The sequence below is a fragment of the Periplaneta americana genome, chromosome 7 (genome assembly GCF_040183065.1).
Source record: "Periplaneta americana isolate PAMFEO1 chromosome 7, P.americana_PAMFEO1_priV1, whole genome shotgun sequence".
NCBI classification, from domain to species: domain Eukaryota; kingdom Metazoa; phylum Arthropoda; class Insecta; order Blattodea; family Blattidae; genus Periplaneta; species Periplaneta americana.
In genome coordinates, this window is record NC_091123.1 from 23,812,322 (window position 1) to 23,838,463 (window position 26,142).

At 34.5% G+C, this 26,142-nt stretch overlaps 1 protein-coding gene and 2 non-coding genes across 3 annotated transcripts in view; 1 reads left to right on the forward strand and 2 right to left on the reverse strand.

The window, feature by feature from the left end:
* Positions 1-2,968: 2,968 nt before the first annotated feature.
* Positions 2,969-3,040, forward strand: TRNAN-AUU (transfer RNA asparagine (anticodon AUU)). Its single transcript has one exon. It is a non-coding gene; the product is annotated as a tRNA-Asn (tRNA).
* Positions 3,041-5,620: 2,580 nt separating this feature from the next.
* Positions 5,621-5,692, reverse strand: TRNAY-AUA (transfer RNA tyrosine (anticodon AUA)). Its single transcript has one exon. It is a non-coding gene; the product is annotated as a tRNA-Tyr (tRNA).
* A 4,857-nt stretch (positions 5,693-10,549) lies between these two features.
* The window catches only part of BtbVII (BTB-protein-VII), a 67,919-nt gene continuing 52,326 nt past the window's right edge, over positions 10,550-26,142 (reverse strand). Inside the window, exons 7-8 of the mRNA XM_069830431.1 lie at positions 15,355-15,968; positions 10,550-11,936 (exon numbers count right to left, since the gene is read on the reverse strand). Of these exons, the coding sequence (XP_069686532.1) occupies positions 11,649-11,936; positions 15,355-15,968 (902 nt within the window). The 3' untranslated portion in view covers positions 10,550-11,648. The remainder of the gene's footprint in view (positions 11,937-15,354; positions 15,969-26,142) is intronic.

Consider the following 26,142-nt stretch of genomic DNA (forward strand, 5'->3'; position numbering starts at 1 on the left):
AAATGAGAAACTGAAGTTTATCACACAGCGTTTTCAATTTCTATACACATTATTTTATAATCTCTACTAAAATAGAATAAGCAAATATAACTTCGGAATATGTATTACATGACTTCCTTGTGTTAAATTCTATCGTACCTGGTTTACATGTTTCGACCTATTATGGGTCATCCTCAGAACTGATGGTTGTTGGTCTTGGCACCTCTTGTTTTTTTTTCTGTGAGGGTGTGTTTGTGTGGAAACAAAACAAGAGGTGCCAAAACCAACAACGACCAGTTCTAAGGAAGGTCGAAACATGTAAACCAGGTACGATAGAACTTAACACAAGAAAGTCATATAATACATATTCCGAAGTGATACAGTGTTAAAAGTTATGTAATCAAGATATATAGCATATGGAGCTTTCCTGTAAAGGCTGGTTCACAATAAACCGGAAACGAGAATCGGAACGAAAACGAAAACGGTAAAATTGTTAAAATGTGTACATTTAAATGTGAGCATTCACAATTAACGAAAAGCTTGCCGGAGCCCAGGATCGGGAACAGAGAGTTGGCCAAGTTTCAACTTTGGCGTTCACGTTTCCGATCACAGCCCACTAGATTCATTCTATTGCCATCTAAAAGCTATTTTGTCGTAGTATATTTTGTAACAAGAAGACCGTGACATAACCTATGCATTATTTTGTTCTGTGCTGTGCATCATGGAGCAAGTTTTATTTGATGATATTCTAATATTGAGTGTTGAGGAAAATCCTCATGTTTACGATAAGCGGCGCGCCTCGTATAAGATGAGAAAATGAAGGAGAATACGTGGCTTTCAATAGCTGCATCTTTGAACACCGATCAGAAGCGAATCATATTTTATTACTGTATTGGTTGTATGACACACTACATATTCATGCTTTAATTCAATAACTACTGTTGTGTTCATTTTTCTTCTATTACAAATGTTTCTTCTCTAATTATTTTACGTTATGGTAGACTTAAAATATGTTGTGATAATGAAGATGCATGGGCATATTTATAGTACCGTACCTAATGAAATGTTTCAGTTGAAATTTCGAAGTTGGTTAACCTGTGTTATGTTGGCTGCCTTGTACTCATGAGAGAACGTCATTGGTCAATTATACACAAATAACATTAGAATGCGTAATATCGACTTTACATATCGTTATTGACATACATATCGATATGCATAGTTGGCTACGTTCTCGGTTTATTGTGAATCAAAAATTTTCATATTCACGTCTTCTGCTTCTCATTTTCATTCTGGTTCTCGTTCCTGGTTTATTGTGAACCAGCCTTAACTGGGGAAATGTACATGGTCTATTTATGATTATCGAGTACTGTCATGGTAATATAAATGCGAGAGAAAATAAACTCTTGAGATCATTAAACGTAAGAACAGAAAGTTAATATTATGGCTTAGGCTGTTAACCTCTTCTTTTGATTTATATTTGTCTGGAATAGGCATTTCAGTAGATTTGGTGGTAGAGCTATAATAATAATTAATTCAAACATAAATACCTAATAAATAACAACAGGAGACAGATTTCTACTGCTGTGGAAATACTCGTAACAGCTGCTTTGGATCATTTTATGTCTCGATTGCCAATTGTAGTTTCCAATAATTTCACTATAAAGAGGAAATAAAATGTGATACTTACTAAACTTAATAAAACATAAGGTCAATTCAAGGCATTTGTCACTTTTGTAAACATGAGTTCTGATCTGATATCCTCAAAATCCCTAGTATTCATTGGTATGGCATATTCGATATATGTAGGTAACCAGCGCCATTTCTGCTGAAATTCACTGTTTCTGTTTTGCCTTATTAACCAATAAGGAATGTTTTCATAATAGCAGATATTGGTAATATAGCTGTATTTTTTTTGTATGAATTTTGTTAAATTAAAGCATTAATCTAGTAGTGTAAGGGGTTTTTTTTTTTTTAATTTCGTTTAATTATCACCATGCCACATAACGTATAGTCATGTTACATGGTTTATTGGAATTTGTTTATGACTTATGTGTTCATTGGTGTCCCATTGTCTTTTGCATCACTGTAGTGTAAGGGGTGCATGATATCTTAAGTCCAAATTTTTATTTGAAATATCGCATCTGCTCGAATATGAAACTTTTTTTCATCTTTCGAATTTTGTTATTGAAAGAGATGGGTTTATGCACGATGCCAAAAATAACAGCATTGAAGTCACGCACTCAAATGCAATGTTAGTGGTTGCATGGATCACAGTTGTGAACCATATTCTAAGTTATTTTTTCACACATTATTTTTTTTTAACTTTTGTGGTTAATCATTAATTATTACACATTAACAGAGTCGAATTATATTGATTTCTCTAAAGTTCACAAAACAATTGTTTGTCCAATTTCATACAATAATAAAATATGTTGTAAATAAATTTAGAGACTGAGAACAGGCATGATCCAAGAGTGCACCAACTTAATTATGCTCTAACACTTGCTTAACATTTGTCGATTACAGCGACTAGCTGAGAGGGTAGATAAATATAAGTACGAATGAAAGGTATCCAGATAAGTGTTGCACATTCTCGGATCACCAATTATAAATAAAGTACTGGATCACTATTGTAATCCACGCGACCACTGGAGGGTTAATTAATGAAGGACAACATAAGGAACTCGAGATTCTTAAGATAGGACTTGTTTCTTACTGTAGTTTCCGAAGTCAATAAGCAATATAATGCATTAATATTACAATTAAATTCAAACTGAAAAACGTTTAGTGATTATTATTTAATGAAAATATGTCAAAATTATTTTTCGTAAAATGAACCGATATTATTCCAGTAATGGCTAAGTAATAAATTTTTCAAATCACTAGTTAGTTAGTTAGTGTGCACTCGAAGTTGGTTGCTTGACGGTTGTCAGCCCACTTTGAGGTCTGTGGATATAGAGGGAAAAATTGGATCGGTGTCAGTTAGAGTTCCCAGGTAGCTCAGTGGTAGAGCGTTGGTACATTAAACCAAAGGTCCCGGGTTCGATACCCGGCTCCGGAACAATTTTTCCCTCGAAATTATTTTAATAAATTTTTCTTTGTGCCACCTCTTACGTAAGAATTTAAAGGTATACTGTATAAGAAGAAAAAATAAAATTTTAATTTTTGGCTTCTAAAAAATATAAGAGGAGTCCTAGCTTCGAGTACATACAGTAGCAATGATCGATTTGGGCTCACATAAAAGATGTCATTGAATGCCTCAATCACCCAGATAATATAAGTTGCTAACAGTTTACACTAAAACTAAAAAGGAGAAGAATGCAGAGTGTTATCAAAAGCCAATATTTTCTGCATTCAGGGTTGCCAGATGTCCCGCTTCGATTCGAGGTGGGACGCAAAAAGCCCCTCCTTTAGAAAATTAATGTCACTTGTATAATTGTATCGTTACCTAGTAACTATTCTGTTCTAGGCCTAAATAATTACAACAAATTTAAATTAATTTTGTGCGAGATCGTGCGTATTTGCTTGTTTTCCGCACAGAACCAATACGCGGTAAGTGTGAAATACCACATTCAGTATTCCCAACGTAACAAACATAACAATTTCCCTCTTTTTACCGCTTAAGCGCGACATTCATTTTACTGCTTTAGGCTTTTAACATATTATTTTTAGAGACGTTTAACATAGTAATAATTATAAATTGGAAACTTACCACTGCAATTTCACCTAAATTGCAATGTTAATTATTGTTTTTAAATATTTGCAAAAATTAAGTAAAGTCTACTACTCCACGAAAGCTATTGTATTCCTGTACAAGTAACATTAAGGAAGCCGTGAAAAAATCAACAAGACTCCAGATGCCGATGTTATTACTGCAATATGTTATATAAATAATATTGTTAAAATATTATAATGAAAAATAAATCATTACATAACACTACCGTTTGTTTTAAGTTCGCATTTATAGACTGGGGGAAAAAAAAAGACAGACGTATATCACGGCCTGCTGGAGTACAGATATTTTTGTTTTCTAAAGTTGCCGTCATTAAACAGAAACCAACATGGAGATTTCATTGCAACTAATTAGAAATTCGTCTTTCAGGTATGTAATAAACTATCTTCGCACAAAATAATGTACGATACACGAGCGGTATGTTTGTTTCCATGCTCTCGGAAATTAAAAAAGCTCAACTACGTTTCGCTTTTTCAATCTTTTCCTCGAACATGAAAACGTCAACATACCGCTCTTGTAACGTATATTACTATTCTTAACAAGGTAGGTTTTCATATTGGAAAAAACGAATATTTTGGCAAGTGTAAGGTTTGTAACAGCTAATTCAGTGGTGAATATGATATTTCTAAACATTTAAAAAGAGGCTGGAAAAAAGCTTGTTGAAAATGCTAAAGTCCAGTAATAAATATTTAGGAAGCTCTGAAAATGTGTACTGCACGGTATGTTAAATTATGGGTTTCGAGCAGTAATATGGTAAGTCACAAAATAAATATGAATTCAGGTTTCAGTAAATTTTATGTCATTGTTATCAATTAATAAACATTGAAATTTAAATATTTTGTCACATCTGGTGCCATCTTTTGGAATTTGTGCTTTAGAATTAATAATAAACAGCTGGGGAAAAATATGAGTCAGAATTACTATTAAGTCATTAAGTTAATAATTTAACATAACATATTATTGCTACAAGCCCTTCAGAAAGACGTCATAGAAACGTGATGTAACTTTCAGACACATAAATATTATTTTGTATTGGAAACATGTATCTACAATATGTTTTTTTTTTAATTAAAATTTCAATTTTGAGAGTCATATTAGTTTCTTCAACTGTATGTAAAGAGGTATTTTTTATTTAGTTTTTTACTTATTTATTTTTTTTGTAGTCATGAAAATGTCAACTCTGCCCATATTCATACCATTCGTTCTTTAAAACAAAACGTAAGTACTGTATATTATGATGAAAAAAGAATGTCCCTCTTTGGTAGATCTAAAATCTGGCAACCCTGTCTGTATTTCAGTTGTAAAACGAGTGATCAATCAAATTAATGGTTTCCTAAAACATGTTACATAACATACAAAAATAATCTGAGGATTGTTACATAGGAAACTACGTCTTTACCCTTTGCTAACCTGATATTTGTCAGCAAGGGCTGTGAGATGTTACTGAATTTGGATTCTGTCTAGAGACTGGAGGTATATGACGTGTGTTTCATGGAATTTGTTCTGTGCGTCACTTGTATGTATTATATAACATACGGTATAAAACAATATATTGAATATTGTTTGCATTAGTGTTATAATGCTGTTAATGCTACATACAACACTGGCTACTTGGTTTTGCACTATGATATTACAACATAATGCAAAACTTCAACAATCTCACACCACATTGAAAATATCTAAAGATATTTTAGTCTCATTTTTGGATTAAGTGTGTTGATTTTTATATAGGAACCAGCTTATTCTGCTTGGGAGATATGACTCCCCATGACCCTTTACTAATGTAATTCTTTCACAAATCTATCATATTCACGAACCTAGCTGATGAAACATACTTTATCTAATATAAAAGGTTAGAAAACCTATGACATTTTACGATGAAAGAGTAATGGAACAGAGAAAAATTCTCTCCGGCGCCGGGATTTGAACCCGGGTTTTCAGCTCTATGTGCTGATGCTTTATCCACTAAGCCACACCGGATACAACCCCAGCGCAGGACAGAACTGTCTCTGAGTTCCAACTCTTGGGTTCCCTCTAGTGGCCGCCCTCTGCACTATGTCATAGATGTCTATGAGCATAGGACCGAAGTCCACACATGTGCTGAGGTGCACTCGTTATGAGTGACTAGTTGGCAGGGATCCGACGGAAAAAGCGCCGTCATCGTATGATGATGCAGAATATCTGCATGTACTTCGGTACATTGAAATAATATATGACATGCGTAAATCATGAAGTGATTTAAGACGGCGCTTATTCCGTCGGATCCCGGCCAACTAGTCACTCATAACGAGTGCACCTCAGCACATGTGTGGACTTCGGTCATATGCTCATAGACATCTATAACGTAGTGCAGAGGGCGGCCACTAGAGGGAACCCAAGAGTTGGAACTCAATCAGAGACAGTTCTGTCCGGTGCCGGGGTTGTATCCGGTGTGGCTTAGTGGATAAAGCATCAGCACGTAGAGCTGAAAACCCAGGTTCAAATCCCGGTGCCGGAGAGAATTTTTCTCTGTTCCATTACTCTTTCATCGTATGATGATGCAGAATATCTGCATGGAAATACCATATGTACTTCGGTACATTGAAATAATCTATGACATTTTATAATAAGAATGCAAACTATTATCATATCAAACATATTTTCTTCCATTATCAGATTTGTATCTTTTACAAATAGGTCCACAATAGATACACTAACTCTAAAATATTTACACTTACACAAATCCACTTGAAATTTTAAATGATTTTGTACATCACTCTAGTAAGACACTTCACTTATTCATCATTAGTCAAATTCACTTCATTTTGTGAACATTTTAAAAATATTGATTTCATAGACAAAATTATTCTTAAACTGATAAACAATTTCACTCTAGTTCAGATTAATCAAATCATGCGAACATCATTGTTTTCTAAAAACTATACTGATCTCGGGATATAGCCAGAAAAATGTTAAAACATATTCACTTTAATTCGATAACTGAGTAGCTTAATATCAAAGACGGACATCTGACCTCAGTCAAAATTTAGATAGCTGTGGTTTTTTACACAATTTTTCATGCTCTTTCCAGTTATAGTGAAACCATATGCAAACGCTAACACTATATTTATAAAATAAATTGTGTTAAATATTACAAAGAACATTGTGAATTAAAAAATTGCCTCTAGATCAAAACTATGGAGACGACAGATGTCCGTCTATGATATCAAGCTACTCAATTAATAAAACAAATTACGAAAGACTCCATTAACTGCAGCCTTTTGCTAGAACACATAAAATGAATAGTATTCAAACATTTGACCAATCGCACTGACACTGGCATATACCAGTAGCTTTCAATTTCTAGTTCATATTCCTACCTGATGCAATATTAGATACAGAGATGATTAAACATCTAAAGTGTACATTATTTATCAAGTAGTGTTGAACGGCTAAATTTTAATCTTCATTATGAGATAAACTTCTGACTCACAAAATCGCTTAGCTGCCTTAACAACAATACCATGAGAGTGAACATTAACCTAACCTCACATTTAAAAACAAGGCCAAACAAAGTTAATATAATCTAGTGGAAAAGTGAACTCGTAGCTTGCAACCTGTATGCACGATCATGTCTTCACAGATCAAATCCCAGAGTAATCATACAATTAGTTGTACAGTCAGACTGAAAGTCCATGGCAAATGTTGACAAAAATAAATGTTCTCCTGCATAAGTAGGCCTACAATTACGTGTTAGAACATAATCTGTCTATTGCTTTTCCTAATTTAAAGCACAGACTGGCAAAATACCACTTTGTAACGAAAATAATATAAATACAGAAAACAAAATAAAATATAAAAATTTTCCCATTTTACACTTTATGCAGTTGTTGAAATCTGTGTAAGTATGTGTGTTGGAGGTGGGAGGGGGGAAGGGAAATGTTATGAATATCTACAGATTTTGGTGTAGAGTATTTTAAAAATAGTTTTGTACACAAAATTGAGAAGAGAGAAGGAAGAAAGAAGGGAGGCAGGGGAAGGGAAAGAAAGTTTGAATCAGTAGGTTACATACTTCCTGAAAGTGTTATGGTACATTACCAGGGTTGTGAAGTTCATTCACTATTTTATAGTAGTACTGGTACATCGTATATATTTAACCACACCCTCATACACGTCTGATATCAGATGTTTCCAGATACTTAGCTGTGGTGTGGGAAGCAATGCATATTATGTCCAATCACAGAAGCCTTTAAAGGAGACAAACCCGGCCCCGGAACAATTTTTCCCTCGAAATTATTCAAATCTGCTTTACAGGGAGCTTCACCTGAAAGACTAGATTTGCATAATATATACGTTACTGTGTACGTTAACAGAAAACCACAATTCCAAGTCACACAGAGATTGTGTGCACTCGTTGTGGGTCTCTGGCGTTTCATCAGACCACGCGAGTTGTGTGGATATAAAGGGAAAAGTTGAGACGGTGTCGGGTGGAGTTCCCGGGTAGCTCAGTGGTAGAGCGCTGGTACGTTCAACCAGAGGTCCCGGGATCGATACCAGGCCCCGGAACAATTTTTCCCTTGAAATTATTCAAATCTGCTTTACAGGGAGCTTCACCTGAAAGACTAGATTTGCAAGACAAAACAAATTTAAGCACAGCATCTTTTGATAACCATTGTAACAGTAACTTAGTCACCGGTGTAGCTCAGTCGGCTAAGACACTTGCCTGTCGATCCAGAGTTGTGTTCAGGCGCGGGTTCGATTCCCGCTTGGGCTGATTACCTTGCTTGGGTTTTTTCCGAGGTTTTCCCCAACCATAAGGCAAATGTCTGGTAATCTATAGCAAATCCTCGGCCTCATCTCGCCAAATATCATCTCGCTATCACCAATCCCATCAACGCTAAATAACCTCGTAGTTGATATAGCAACGTTAAATAACCAAGTAAAAAAAAAGTAACAGTAACTTGCATGTGTAATATGCTCGGCACGTAGTTCAATAGATAAGTACTTGCCTCCTTTAGGTATTATTAGATAAATACTGGAATATTTAAACTTCCTAATGTTGTAAACCACGTGTTTTCAATCTTAATGTAAGCCACGTCTACCAGAATATTTTATCATATCCAGATGTGTATGGAGGAACAGTTAAATATATAGGAAATAGCAATACTACTCTATTGTGCATTAACTTTACAATCCTGTAACATTACATATGACTATTTCTTAATCTCATCCTCAAGGAGGCTAGCATCAAATGGTCTACATATTATCTAAGGACAATACCCGAAAAAAAAAAAAAAGTTATCATTACTCTATTGTTTATGTTTATAACTGTCATTACCATCACCAGCTTGAGAAAACAATAATTCACGAATTTAGGTTAACATCTCCCTCTGTTATAAATACTAGCCTTAACTTCATTTCCATATCTCAAAAGTAGTAAGTTTTTTTGACTAAGACCTTTCTGACACATACTATCTAAATAGTCTGAATTTTGAGGATATGCAGCTCTAGAGCAACCAAATTTATACTTTATATTTGTCAATTTTACTCTGAAGCACTTAAAAAAAATACATCTAAATACTGGGAAGCAAAAAAGAAAATAACTTGATTGTTAAATCAAGAGCATTAGATACCTACCTATTTGTCAATTACGTTTTGCCATTTAAAAACCAAGGCTTCAGCATGTTTTTTATTATATATACGCAGGGGCGGCTTTCGAAGAGGGGCTGCGGAGCTGCAGCACCCCCAGACATTTGTGGCTCTTGTCTCGTTTTATCTTGTGAAAAACATTTATTATGCACTCTCTATTTAGCGGCTCGAATTTTTAAAACATTTCGCTCTCAATGACATGCACGCAATCGTTAGTGAAGTCATTTCCTCCCCTGGTGCTGCCAGAGCGAAACCGGAGACAAGGACTATAGGGTGAAGCCACTTCCTCCCCTGGAGCTGCCAGTCTCGTCTCGGATGCTTTGCGCGTTAGTTTTACCCCTCCCCCTACTGTCCCTTGCCGTGAATCCAGAGTTTCCAGGCGCTGCAAAATTTGCAGCAGTTTGTCAGTAGCGCGCAGTTTTAAATACATTTTCTTTAATGTTGTGAATAGAACAAGTGCAACAATGTTTAATTCTGTACAATATTTACAGTCTATTCAGTTCAGTACCTTAACAATTCAGGAGAAATGTGAAATTAAGTGCCTATCAGTTGAATCTCATAATGGAAAGAGCCACTAAACAAAATACAAAGGCTCGCATATTTTTTGATAATTTATCCAGTATCCCTGCTTTCTTCTCTCGATCTCCATACAGTCTGTATTAGATTAATGTGTTTCAAAGACAATTCCATCAGCTGGGGCAACAAGATGAATTTAAAATAAGAACAGTAAATGTTGTTCATGAGAAGAAGGAGCCATTGCTAGAATGTTTTCAAATCATAATGGAATCTAAAACATCTAACATCGAGGTAAGCGCACTGGTGCGTACTCTTGAATATCCTGAATTCAATTTCTGGCTCAGTTATTATTTTCATTTATTGATGTATCATGTATATATATTATACAACCAACTACAAAATCGCTAGTTACATATTTCTAAGGTTCAAATCTGCATACAAAAAAATTAAATTTTGGTTTTTTAACGACACTCGCAACTGCAGGGGTTATAACAGCGTCACCAGTGTGCCGGAATTTTGTCCGCAGGATTCTTTTAAATGCCAGTAAATCTACTGACATGAGCCTGCCTCATTTAAACACAACTTACAAGATAAGGCGCATGGAACTAATCTTTAAATGAAGTTGCTTGGTTTATTTTTGTATGCAGCCCCTCTTAATTCAATACCCACGAGCCGCCACTGTATATACGCTAATTTATTCATACGATTGATAATATATAGTAAGTTATATGTTTTCAAATTATGTGTTACCTTTCTATACGAAATGAAAAGTATTCACACCCAAACTTGGACGAAAATAGAATTTTTTTATGACATTATTACCCCTATAATTCAGTCTACCAAATTTTTTTAAGGGGGTGGTAACTCTCTTAGCTGCCTCAAAACAGTAACATGAGAGTACTTGTGATATGTCATCTGATAAAATATAGGACAATTTCTAAACTTGAACTGTCTAATTGTTTCTGATTAATAAATATATAAAACTCGAAATAACATTCTTGTTCCTATCAGATTGGTGAGTATTGCGTGTCTCTTCTACATATACTATCATTTAAAACATTTAACGAATTCAGTAACTCCTAACTTAGATACGAGTATATGTATTAATGTATACAAAAAATGTTGCAGTATCGTTTTTGGTTTCTCTTAAAGATGTGATCATTTTTTTACAGAAACATGACAGTTCTAGTTAAAATTGCAATTCATATCAAATAACAAATGGACAGGCAAACACCTCTACTACATCTAAATCAATGGTTCTTCTAAACTGTTTTTCCTCTTAATAGATATTCATTTTCAATTTGTGCACCAGGTACATACAGTATATCTCAACTAGTATAGATACACATATAAGACTGTACACAATACGTTCTATTATTTTTCTACAGAACTTGTATACAGTAATGACAGTTATTTAAAAATAATACGCTCGCAAATGAAGTTTATAAACAAAAGAACTGCATCAATCAAAAATAAGTTTTCATAGCTACGACAAAACACTCCACCATCACATTCATTTTGTAAAAACAGTTCTAGACACCCTGTACTATAAATGTTTAAAGCAAAATTGTAAGTTGCCTAGAACTTCCAGTCATCCTGTCTTTTGTCAATGAGGCTGGATTCAAATAATGGACCAATGTTTAAATGTTATTATTGCATTTTAATAATCTGATTAGTTTTTATTAAAAATGTCCCTTAACATGAGTAAAACTTATCTAAACAGGACAGAAGGATAGAAAAGTGAATGGAATCAAATGCACTTTGTATGTACACTGGACTAGCATACCTCCTATTATATGGAGCTGGTCTTTGGGAGCACCTTCATTATGGTGGGTGAGACGGTACCAGCCGTCTCTCTGCTCCCACTGGCAAGTTGCCGTTCATGGTACTCTTGAAAACATGGCACAATGCACAGGTTCGTCTGGCACTCCGGGCAGTGGTACTTGGTCTTGCGGCGCAGGATGCGACCGTGACCGTCAATTGTATTCCAGCAGAAGTTACAACCCAACGCTGGTCCAGGACGCAAAACAGGACAATGCCCAGAACGCTGTGGCTCGAACACTTCTCTGGGAGATGGCGCCTGTGCATACAAGCCAATATGCAACACACTGCGATTCAACGCTTTCATTCATAGTTTTCTGCTCAAGAGCAGGTCTTTCTGTGCAAATCCATCTATCTTCCCTATTTTCCACATTCTTCTATGAGAAAAAATATATAAAACTGAAATGCCGTATTTGCTGGTCTATAGGACGCATCTCTTTCTACATTAAAATTAATTTTTCTATTGCTGATAATGAAAAAAGAAAATCACACAGCATTTTGAAGACTGAATCTATCTTCGTCTTCAAGTGGTAAAAAAAGAAAAAAGGTAAGGGATTCCTACTCATTGGTGTCGTTACAGATTAGCTATAAGATAAAATTATTTTGTGCGAGATCATGTGTATTTGCTTGGTTTCCACACAAAACCAATCCACGGAAAGTCTAAAATTCCACATTCAGTATTCCCAACCTAACACACACAACAATTTCCCTCTTCTTACCGCTTAAGTGACATATTGATTTTACTGCTTTAGGCTTTTAATATATTATTTTTAGAGACGTTCAATATAGTAATAATTATAAATTGGAAACTTACCACTGCAATTTCACCTAAATTGCAATGTTAATTATTGTTTTTAAATATTTGCAAAAATTAAGTAAACTCTACAACTCCACTAAAGTTACTGCATTCGTGATGCAAGTAACATTAAGGAAGCCGTGAAAAAATTAACAAACTTGCTGATGTTATTACTGCAATATGTTATATAAATAATATTGTTAAAATATTAAAATGAAAAATAAATCATTACATAACCGTACCGTTTGCTTTAAGTTCGCATTTATAGACTGGGGGGAAAAAAAGACAGACGTATATCACGGCCTGCTGGAGTATAATAAACACAGAAAACATTTTAAAGCAACAATGTTGAAGATAGATATTTTTGTTTTGCAAATTTGCCGTCATTGAACAGAAACCAAGATGGAGATTTCATTGCAACTAATTAGAAATTCCTCTTTCAGGTATGTAATAAACGATCTTCGCACAAAATAATGTACGATACACGAGCGGTATGTTTTCTTTCAATTCTCAACTACGTTTCGCTTTTTCAAACTTTTCCTCGAACATGAAAACTTCAACATACCGCTCTTGTAACGCATATTACTATTACAGCACATGTGTGATAATAGTTATGTACGATGTACTGTCGGTGACTCAGGAGAAGACGAGAGCGGACTGAGGAGGAAGGGATATGAACAGATAACATAAGACAACACGTGCAATATTTGTACTGCAGTAAGCGGAAACATTAGGTCTCCTTCTGTTCAACTTAGCTTTAATTTCCATACGCATTGTTACTCATGTTTCCTGCACCTGTAATAAACCTGGCTACTGGGATGCTTATCTGAGCGATGTTTATAATAATCAACAGCGATAGTCAAGAAGGTCACATTCTTTCCGCACGTCTTCTCCTGAGTAACGGACAGTAAGTATTGCAATGTATCATATTAGAGTACAAGACAGACAAGTGTTAAACTCGTTTGATAACTCATCAAGTACAGTATTGTACTATGATGTTAAGATACACATATTGCTCAATGTTTTATCTCCTTTCAAATTTCACTATTAATGATATTTTAGTATGTCACTATTATATCACTTTCCACTATTTAATTTAAAGTTTTGACATTTTTTAGATTTAACAATCTGTCAGGGGAGAAAAGCAACAGGATCTTATTAAATGTGATTACTGAAACAAAATAATTTACATTAGTTATGGTAAATAAGTCACAATAAACAAATTGTGAACAATTTCTACTGAATATGTACAATAAATATATGACTTCTCATCTATTTCAACTTGTGTTCCACTTTATTGCACTAATGTGGTAAAGTATCTTATTATGACATTTTTATGAATGTCATAAAATTTGACATTACGTAACAAAATCGGAGGAATTAAGTTTATTTTACGGTGTTCAGAAAAGGTCTACTTTTCATACATAAAACTATTTCCATATTAAGAAATAATTTTTGACAATAATTATATGTTTCAATATATCTGTGTAAAGAAAAATTATACTCCTCAATTCCATTTCCTTTGATTGATATTTTTCATCTATTAAGGCTATTATTTGTTGTATTTTTGTATTACAACTTTGTCATTTTATTATAAATCTTTCAGCTGTCTCTGTATCATTTTGTCCCCTTGAGGAAAGTTTTTGTAAATAAATAAAAACTCTACTGCTTGTTATAGTAGTAAAATTGTATCAGCTACTGCAAATTGGATCAGCTTCTTTTGTTTCTGGCTAAGTGGAAGAGAAGGCCTGATAGCCTTAACTTCGCCAGAATAAATAAATAAATATTATTATTATTATTATTATTATTATTATTATTATTAAATGAACATACTTTCGGTGTCACAGATGCTGAAATCGTGTCTTTACATGAAATCTCAAAAACATTTTTTTAGTGTCATAATACTCCCTTCTTATATTTCATACACTGAGAAACTGAAAAATACAAAGGCGAAAAAAAAAACAGACCATGGAAAAACGATCTAAATCATACCTGCACAAACAGCGCTCAACGAGTGCGCGCGCTCCTTCCGAGCGGGAGATCTGTGTTTACCGCTCGCCAAAACAGAGAGGAAGATACGTCAGAATGACAAGACTTGCTATAGGTAGAGGAGAGGGAAACGACCACTCAGCTATCTAGTGGAGTGCAGTGTATAGGCCTATTCTCAGTAACTGTTTCACGTTGCTTACCTACTGCTACAGTAGAGTATGGAGGAATCTAAAAGACGGAACGTAACATTTAACGATTTACAGCTCGAACTTTTGATCTTCAATGTGACCTAAGGGCTAAAGATTGTTTGAATAATACTACTAGTCTAGATGAGTTTTACAAGACTAAACATTAGCAATAATATCCACGACTACACAGGCTGGCTGTGAAAATGATTGCTATGTTTGGCTCAACATTTATATTTGTGAGCAACTGTTTTCTATAATCAACTTTAATAAAGGCAGACATCGAATATCTGTAACTGATGTTTCATTACGATCAGTAGGCTACTGTTCCTTTCAGCTGCCAACAGCATAAAACCTCGTTTTGATATACTGATAAATAAAAGTATAACAAAATGATATTGTACATTTAAGTAGCTATAGAATTTCTATTATTTCTGTAAAATAAATATTTCTTTATTAATTAATAATAATCCAAGATAGTTTTGCAAACACTGAACGGGAATTCATTTCATAAACACTCGTAATAGTACTTCCTTTTGTGTATACTTTGTACGAGATCCACCCCTTCTTCCAGTCCACCCTTATACAGAGCGCAGCTAATATCTGCATTCCGCTCATGAGCTGTGAGCCGGCTCGGAGAGCGCAAACCTTGTACAGGCCTGATCTAAATAGTCAATTAAATCAAATGAGAGATAACCCTGGCTCACCTGTGGAGATGATGATGCTCTTCTCAGTTCATCTGAACGAACCCGGAGTCCTCCACTTTGACTAACCTTTGCTGCTTCAGCTGTCTGTTCTGCAACAACCCTCAGCACTGGCAATTGTTCTATTACCACAGACGGACTAACAGCTCTGTTTGTCGGTTCTTGATTGTGTGGAGATTGAATTGGGGCAGTCACTAGATGGACATGAAGTGGAGGAGGCGGAGGTGGCACAAGGCAGCTCTGCCCCGGGGAAGGTTGTGACAACTGGCGCTGGATTAAGAGTGAGGGTGGGCTGGGCTGTGTAGGCGAGGACTGCTGGCTTGGCAGCAGAGGGTGCGAGTGCTGCTTCACAAGATATGTAGGCTGGGGCACAGCGAGGAGGTTCGATGTGGAGAGGTTCGGCTGAGGTGAAGGGGAAGGAGAACTGCAAGGAGGGGGTTCTGAACAGTGTCTCTCAATTCGCACTGGCGGGAGTGTCAGCAAGTTGCTGCTGGAGGTGAACTGGGGTGAGCCCGGCTCGCTGTCTGGTGATGTGTGTGTGGGGTCACACTCCTTTTTGATGCGATGCTGACGCATGAGCAGACGCTTTGCTGGCTTCCCTGGTGGCACTCGAGATGCTGCAACAATGTAAGTGTTTAACATTCTTTTTAACTTCTACGATTATACAAGAACGACGATGTAATAACTAATAAAATTGTAATTTTTTATGTAACGTCCACTTTAAACTGCTAAAGCCATTCATTGACAATGACATTATAATTTTCATTCTTCACTGAATGTCCACTTTACATTGTCGAGGTTATTCAAAGTCGACCAGATGATAATCATAATTCCTCATTTAACATCCCTTTTAATCTACCGAGATTATTTGCAGAGATGAAACTTACTTACTTACTGGCTTTTAAGGAACCCGGAGGTTCATTGCCGCCCTCACATAAGCCCGCCATTGATCCCTATCCTGAGCAAGATTAATCCAGTCTCTATCATCATATCCCACCTCCCTCAAATCCATTTTAATATTATCTTCCCATTTACGTCTCGGCATCCCCAAAGGTCTTTTTCCCGCCGGCCTCCCAACTAACACTCTATATGCATTTCTGGATTCGCTCATACATGCTACATGCCCTGCCCATCTCAAACGTCTGGATTTAATGTTCCTAATTATGTCAGGTGAAGAATAATTCAATAATTAAACCTATAATACAATATAGTACCGAAAGCTTACCACTCTTAGATAAACATTGAAGTAAATTAACAGCAGTGGAAATGAAATATCTTAGAAGAACTGTAGGAAAAACCAGAAGAGATAGGATAAGGAATGACAGGATAAGAGAAGAAGTTAAAATGAGAAAAGCATTAACAGAAGTGATTAATGAAAGGCAATTGAAATGGTTTGGGCATGTATATCGTATGGGAGAAGAAAGGAAGGTTAAACAGGTGATGGAAATGATAGTGGAAGGAAGAAAGAGCAGAGGAAGACCAAGGATTAAATGGGAGGATACAATAGAAAGAATAGGCCAACAGAAAGGAAAAACAATGGTAGAGATGAAGAGAAGGTGTAGAGACCGGAAAAAATGGATGAAGTGGATGGAGAGAGGCGAACCCGACGCTTAGCAGCAGAAGGGACTGAAGAAGAAGAAGAAGAAGAAGAATACAATGCATGCAGCTCTGCGTTGTGTAACTTTCTCCATTCTCCTGTAATTTCATCCCTCTTAGCCCCAAATATTTTCCTAAGAACCTTATTCTCAAACACCCTTAATCTCTGAACTTAGAGATGAAACATTAATTGAAATTCCATTTTTAATATGTGTTTTAAACTATTGTGGCTATTCATAGACAATGAGATGATAATCTTAGTTTTTTATTTAACACTCCTTTCAAACCACTCTGTTCAAAGTGAAAAAAAAAACCGTTAATTTGATTTAAATTTGTTAATATCATCATCATCATCATCATCATCACCATCATCTCCTTCACATGTTAGACCCTAGTGAATTCGTTACGGTCTCATGCCAGCATTTTCTTGATCTTACCAAATTTCTCCTTCCTCTTGGTACATAGGCAAGAATGTGTCTAGGCCATCTGAAATTTTTTAATGTAAGTTATCTTAAAATACTGACATTATTTACAGATGTTGTTGTTGTTTAGTCAAATGTACAAAGATAGGTTTGAACCTCATATGTGACACCAATAATGCGATGTTAATCACAATTCTTTGTCTAATACTCCGATAAATTGATAGAAGTGTTCATGTACTTATGTCGGTTTTCCTTTAAGTAAACCCGAAAATCAGGTTGATTTCTGTTCTTTGGACCAGGGTAATGGGAAAATTCCCAGGGAATTGCTTGTTAAACACCTGTCAGGTTGCGCAAGTTTGGATTAACCCATGACATATAATAAATATTGTAACTATGCTGTTGTAAAATTGACAATAATTATATGTAAAGTATTTATTAACCGGTATTATTATTATTATTATTATTATTATTATTATCAGTTATCACTATCATTATTGCTATCTTTGTTTTCTTTTTTCCTTGTATTAGCTCGTTGAGAGCTCTATAGTGTTCTTTTGACCCTGTTGACCCTCTATAGGGCTCTAATTTAATTTGTATTATTTTCATCAGTGTTTGTACTTATGTGTGCTATTTGGTAGGATGGAAGAGGCGGCCTTATGGCCTTAATTCTGTCAGATTGAATAAATAAATAATAAATAAATATTAATGAAATACAGTTCTACTATCTGAGGTGTTAAACTCACAATGGAATAATATTTCAATAGTCTACACAATCATAAATGGCAGTGCTATGTCACCCACAATTCACGTATGTTACCATTTCATTAGTACTACCTAATTCTAGCACATATAATGTAACTGTTGAGTATAAAACTAGGGCTAGTCATAGCAGTAAATACATTGAGTTCCAGAAAATGTTTCCAGTGTTTATGTCAGCCGATCAGCAGTGGGGCCCCCCCCCTTATGTCACTGCTTGCAATCACGGCATTTTGTTGGATTAAAACTTATGTACTAATGTTATATTAAAAACATTTGGAACTCACCCTCCTCACAGTAGCTGCTGGAAGTGTCGCCCATCTTGTGTGATACATAATTCACATCACATCATTCACAGAACCTGTTTTATTAAACCTATTCACTAAATTTAGTATTATTTTTCTACACAAAACTGGGCAGCAAAGAAATTTACATCTACAATTTTCTCTTGTTCTCCCAATATTTCACTATTTGACTTTCTAACTTGCCGAGGTATTCTCAAATGGGGGGGGGGGGGAAGGAGGAATTAAACCCCTGTGGCCTTGAATGGAATATAAAGGAAGGAAAGATACGTTAAGAATGTGTTTTTGAGACTTGTTATACACAAAAGAGGGATGTAAAAATTGTGTTACCACTCTATTATAATATCTATTATTTGGCAACACCCTTAAAAATGCCTTTAGACTTCTATATTAAGAATATAATATTTTAATGTTCAAATGAGACTCTATGAAGATGTTCAGAGAAAAGAAAAGGAGCCTATCTCCTGATATAGTTGTCAACAATAAATCTTAAGGAAGACAGAAGGGTAAATATTGATTTGATATAACCTTAATACACGAGAAAATCATTACGTAGTATAGCATCAGTTTGTCTTTTTGTCATAACTACCCTTGTCCTCACCTAGAATTCCAAAACGTATTACTGTGCTCAGTTTGTTTTGTCATAAAAATTAAAGCAATTGAAAAAAAAATGCAGAAAAAGAAAAGTCTCACAGGAAAGAAGAAAAGTCTCACAGGAAAGAGATAAACTGGGAAGGGGAGAACATTTTAGAAACTATTTTCTGATTTAATTTTGCCAAAAAAAAATTAACTGTCATTTTATCCTACAAACTGATGTCACAAAATAACTGACATCAAAGAAGCAACCACCATTGATTTCCATTCGTGAATTCAGATGTTTCCATGAACCTGCCAACAAGATGTTGTTTAGTCCTTCACAGTATGGTTAATTCCGAAGAAACAAATCATTTCATTCAGGCGCTAAATAACTTGAGATGTTGATACAGCGTCATAAAATAGCGTGGAATGAATTGCAAACACAAAATACTGAATGTCCCCACCATGCACTTTATGAAATTATTAATAAAAATCATCAATAACAAATTATTTTGAAATTAACTTCAATTTTCTTTAATAACATTTATGATTAGAAACCACATCAGTAAGATTTTTTTCTAATGGTACATATTTGTCTTTTGTGCCATTCACCCGTATCCTCCTCTAGGATGAACATGCCACACTTACAGACTCTTTGCCACAGAGTGTTGCTGCATCTTAACAAATTTGGTGCATGTATACAGCCATTATAATGAAAAATATTTTAAAGTTAATAATTTTCTTAATTTGTTTTTAAAAATTATTGTGATGATTATGATAATTAATGGAGGAATGGTAGAATGTCAGTAGGGGAAATGGAAATACCATGCGAAAACATACCACCTAACACGGTCTTTGTCCACTGTAAATTACATGTGGACACACCAGGATTCGAACCTGGATTACCAACATGGAAAGTTGATGCTCTAGTTATTCAGCTAATGGTGTGCCACATCATTAAGAAAGAAAACTGAAACGATGTTTCGTGCAAATTATATGCTACATTTGAGGAGACTAGTGAAGTGCTTTGTGTGGAATGTAGCAATGTATGGGGCAGAAACATGGACATTTCGACGAAGTGAAGATAAGCGACTAGAAGCATTTGAAATGTGGATACGGAGAAGAATGGAGCGTGTAAAGTGGACAGACAGAATAAGAAATGAAGCTGTGTTGGAAAAAGTGGAAGAGAAAAGAATGATGCTGAAACTGATCAGAGAGAGGAAAAGAAATTGGCTGGGTTACTGATTGAGAAGAAACTGCCTTCTGAAAGATGCACTGGAAGGAATGGTGAACAGGAAAAAAGTTCGGGGCAGAAGAAGATATCAGATCATAGACGACATTAAGATATATGAATCATATGAGGAGACAAAGAGGAAGGCAGAAAATAGGAAAGACTGGAAATACTGGGTTTGCAGTAAAAGATCTGCCTTTGGGCAGAACACTAAATGAATGAATGAATGAATGAATGAATGAACGAACGAATTGAATGAATACACGAATGAATGAATGAATGAATGTATCACATATCTCCCAAACCTCGATTTTCAGTCGATAGGAAAATCCACATTTTGCATTATATAACTCCTATTCATTATGTAGATGACATGAATTTAAGTATAGTGTTACAGAAAAATAATTAATAATAGTAAAATTATGTAATAAATACATTAAAATAATGACTATTCTTAAAACTTTCTGGGGGAAAAAATGCCAACATCTGATTTGGAAATGGGAACCTCAATATGTATTTTTAAATTCTCTGTTAACTCTCTATCATCCATTAGAGTTTTATGGTTGTGCTATCTGGTGTGTGGTGTATGTATTTTGAAGATTGGTTAATTAAAACCCAGCACACTAGCAATCAGATTCACATTCACACAAATTGCCAGACTCTAGACACCCAGGGAACTTCATTCCTTCAAGGAAAATTCTCTGAGAGCCACGCCCAGGACCTCCAGATCTAGAAGCCAGCATGCTGACCACCAGACCATGGAGGCAATCAATATTAAAACTCATTTACAGAACATGAAAATGACACTTCTCAACTCAGAGTGGAAAAAAAAATTTTTTTTGTACATCAGCATTATAAATAGGCTTTATCATTGGTTAAAATTGTGCATAATATGCCACATTATTGTACTAGTGTCGTAATAGTAATATGCATTACAAGAGCGGTATGTTGAAGTTTTCATGTTCGAGGAAAAGTTTGAAAAAGCGAAACGTAGTTGAGCTTTTTTAATTTCCGAGAATTGAAAGAAAACATACCGCTCGTGTATCGTACATTATTTTGTGCGAAGATCGTTTATTACATACCTGAAAGAGGAATTTCTAATTAGCTGCAATGAAATCTCCATCTTGGTTTCTGTTCAATGACAGCAAATTTGCAAAACAAAAATATCTATCTTCAACATTGTTGCTTTAAAATGTTTTCTGTGTTTACTATACTCCAGCAAGCCGTGATATACGTCTGTCTTTTTTTTCCCCCAGTCTATAAATGCGAACTTAAAGGAAACGGTAAGGTTATGTAAATGTAATGATTTGGAGTTTACTTAATTTTTGCAAATATTTAAAAACAATAATTAACAATGCAATTTAGGTGAAATTGCAGTGGTGAGTTTCCAATTTATAATTATTACTATATTGAACGTCTCTAAAAATAATATGTTAAAAGCCTAAAGCAGTAAAATCAATATGTCACTTAAGCGGTAAGAAGAGGGAAATTGTTATGTGTGTTAGGTTGGGAATACTGAATGTGGAATTTTAGACTTTCCGGGGATTGGTTTTGTGCGGAAACCAAGCAAATACGCACGATCTCGCACAAAAATATTACCATGCCAACTAAAACGTTATGACTTCTATTAAGAATGCATAACTTGTGCCATAAATTAATATTATGAAACGACTTGCCATAATACATCATTGCTGCCAAAGCAACCTTTTTCTTCATAGACCAAGATATCAAACTAGCCATCATTACAAATCTGATGTTATTTATTTATTGTTTTATAATGCTGTCGTACAAAAAAATAGCGCATGAAACATGTTTATAACGTTATACAGTTATTGTGGTCGTCAAAATTAGGAAACTCAGTTTACTCATTCCTTAAAAATTAATTTGTGCCATAACGTATAACATTATAAACTTGTTTTATCATAAACTAATATAACATTCTCTAGTACTTAGTGTGTTTATTATTTCACCATAATTTTCCAATAGCTTCCATAAATCTACTACAAGGGCTGTCATGAAATCATAATTTATATTTTAATTCGTATAACATCTGAATCCATAAACATTCCAATATTTCTAAATGTCATATCATATAACTATTTTTTTAATTGTAATCCTGCTGCAGTTCACATATCCCTTATGTACAATGTAGTAATCTTTACCTGAATGTATTCTTACACAATTATAAATTTGTGGTCAATGTAAAGTAAAATATTGTTGCTTATATATTATCACGATCTTATAACAACAAAACAAAACTCATATATACAGTATAACCCTGTTAATACGCTCATCAAGGGACTGTGGTCTTAAACTGTTATAAATTGGACAGCACTATAGACGGATTTATGAAATGGGGAACGCAATTTAGACACCACTTCATAGGAAACATATTTTAATGTGCATTAGTTACAGTACAAAATGCAAATAAGAGCTAATTTCATATGAAAAAAAAAAATCTTTGCTTGGGTTTGTACTATTATTGATAAGATTTCCTGTGCAATTCAAGTAATTATAGATAACTTCACTTGATACAATGCTAGGAAAAATACTGATGAAATTTTTCACTTATAGACAAAGATTTCCGCTTAACCATTTTGCACTATCAAACTTACTGATCCTTTCATACAAAGGAAAGTACTGGTAAAGAACTTCCGACAATGCCCACTGGAGGGTTTATTCAGGTAGGGGGTGAAATTTCTTTCTTGCACTCGTGGTTCAGTACAGTCACAGCAACAAATTTCTTCCTAGTTTCACAATTTATACGGAATTTTTTACTCCTTTCCGGTCCAAAAAAAAAAAAAATGCTAAAATCAGGATTTGGAAGTGTTACAGGAGGGTAAAATTATGCAGAATTATATATGAAATGTTCAGGGACTGTATAAAAAGAGCGTAACGAATGGGATAGTGTTATATGCGGGAGCATATTAACGAGATTTTACTGTATATATATGTGAAGCACGGGTATTGTGAATTAAAAAATCATTTTTTTTCATCTTTATTGTAACGTTTTTATTAATGTCTACTATAATAATTATGAAGGCATAACACATGCATTGCATATGGTCTTGTTACTCCATAATGTGAACTTTCAAAAGTCATACAAACTTCGACAATATTTTATGGCATGTTCAGTTGCTTGAGTCTCTTGGTTTCTTAGAAAATATGACAGAATATTACACACACTGTTTCATAAATAAAACAATATTATTACTCCATAACACTGCTTTGTAATGAGCAAAAGGGAAAAAAGTAACTTCAATCACATAGTAACATAAGCCTACAATACAATGCAGTACTGTTACTTTAGTACATAAGCTTTCATATATTACATCACCAATACCAGATTCAAGGAAAAAATTCACATACTTACAACTTACACAAAAAGTTTAGTTTCAAATTCTTCTTGTATAGGATTGTTACAATGGGCCCTGTAGAGGGGCTTAGGACGTGTTCTTGGGAAGTAAAAAAAAAAAAAAAAACAGAAACATTCAACTGCTGTACTGCAGAAGTCTTGGTTTTCGAATGAAGAAAGCCTTTTATTTTTATGCCAAGATGACTTACTACAAATGACTCTGAAACTTAAAAATTTTCAAGAAAAAAAAAAAGTTCATATAAACGTGACTTTTTAAATATACAGCTTTTGAGATAGGTACATAATATTTTATGTGAGAAAAATCAAGTTCCTGCTTGTGTAAATATAATGAAGAGTTCGCGGGAAAAACGATGAATGTCACAGTTTTCTTAAGGTTGATGTCATTATCTAATTCAATGGATCACTGCGAAATTTAATGTTGTTCTTATGAAAAATGATAAAAAGGAGAATTATCACCACGAATACAGTAATCCTTTCCTTTATTTTCTATAGAAACAGCACTACATCTTGCAGTTATAGGCTCAATTAGCTCATTATCTAATCCTTAACAGAAATGTGACATTCATCGGTTTTCCCGCGAACTCTTCATACGTGAAGACCACGATATTGTTATTTAAATGTTTCAGAGGAATGAAATGCTTTACTTCAGGAGAAACTTTATGTTGATAAAAGAATGCTCTCTGATAGCTCCTCTGACGGTGGGGAAAAGGAAGTTCCAGAATTTGATCTGCCTGATCAGTTATCTACATAGTTTTTCTTACATTACCACTGCAACTTTCAATAATTCATCATTTCTATAAAACAGACGTATGTGCCTCAGCCACCTTGTTGAAAGTACACAAAATGAGGCTGTGGCATGCTTTTCCCATCATCTACAATGATTTTAATATTTTCTTGAGGCCAATTTTAGATAATAATTAGTACATTATGCAATGAGCCTATAATGGTAGTAATTAAGACGCGAGTATGTTTATGAAATGAGTGCAAACGAGTTTCATAATTTTCATACGAGCGTCTTAATTACCATTATAGGCAAGTTTCATACGACTTTTTATGCTCGACCATATTTCTAACTTGAAATTATTCATAAGTATTCATGTTATTCTTATCTGACTGGGGAGCGGAACTGACCTTGTGCAATATCTCGTAAATTGTGAGATGTGCGCAGACGCGAAAGTATTGATTTTTTCCGAGAAACAAATGTCATTGACCTTGATATAATCTAGAGAGTAAAATAAACATTAATCTTGATACAACCTTGAAATTGATTTAGACATTGAAAAATGAGATGACAAATTGAATTTATTTGAATATTATTTACAATTAACGCTAATTATTATAGTAACAGAACATAACCTTCTGCGACAGTATTGGATTTCAAGCTTCTGTGACGTTTCGCTAGTTGTCTTTCGATTGCATATCCGAGAATAATCGATACTTGCGCTTTCATATTGCTACAATGGTGTTTTCTGATTGGTAGAACACCTGAACTTTAATGAATAGGTGTACTTTAATGAGGTCCATTAAAGGGCTGCTACCAGGTGTATAATTACTACATTTCGGCATGGTCGAGCATAAAATAATATATAATGTAGCTTCTGTACAGTGAAAATACTGCAGCTCTTCAGAATAAACCAATGAGCACATGTTGAATGAATAAGTGAATACAGGTGCATCTAAACCAGATTTTATTAACATTGTTGACGACTGATGTTCATGAACAAATTTTTCCTTAACATTTTTGAGTGAAGCTTTCATTAACTTATGCTCAACTTCCAACTGCGCATGTGGTAACAAACGAGATCTCGTTTTTATCAATAATTATCGACCATTGATTGTTGTATCTAATCTAATCTAGTTAGGTTCAGCCATGCCATTTCTAACTAACAGGGCACTGAAATTATTGTTATTGTATATACACAGGGTGATCACAAAATCTTTTCCTGATTATGTTAATTTATGTAACAAATTTCAGTCTTTCAATACCTTGTCACAAAACCTATCACACTCAATTTCACAATTTTGTCTTACATTTGGCACAGGTCTCACTGCTTCAACACTTAATCAGGATTTCTCCTTGGACAATATTGTATTCCTAACAAAAAATATTCTTTCTACAGATGCACAACTTCCTGGTAGACAAAGAATAAACTTCACACCTCAATCAATGGTTATAAGAAATCTCTACCATGGTTCCACGAATTACTGGTATTTATAATAGCAGATAAATGTAAGTTTATTTCAGGTTAGAATTGACAAATTAATATTTCAGCATATTTTAAAAGTTTTTACAAAAAAAAGTTTTTAATAAAATGATGGAATGGCTAGGGCATAGCAAAATCAAAATACTGGTACTAAATCATTGAAAATGGTATGTAGGTCAGTTTATTTATTAATCATGTTTATTAATATTGGAAGGAATATGCTTTACTTCTTATCAGAAGCAACTAACAATTCGTTATAATATCGATTGTGTTCAGTTAAGTGGTTAGGTACAGCTTACAGCAGTAAAATTTTTGGAAATATTCAACA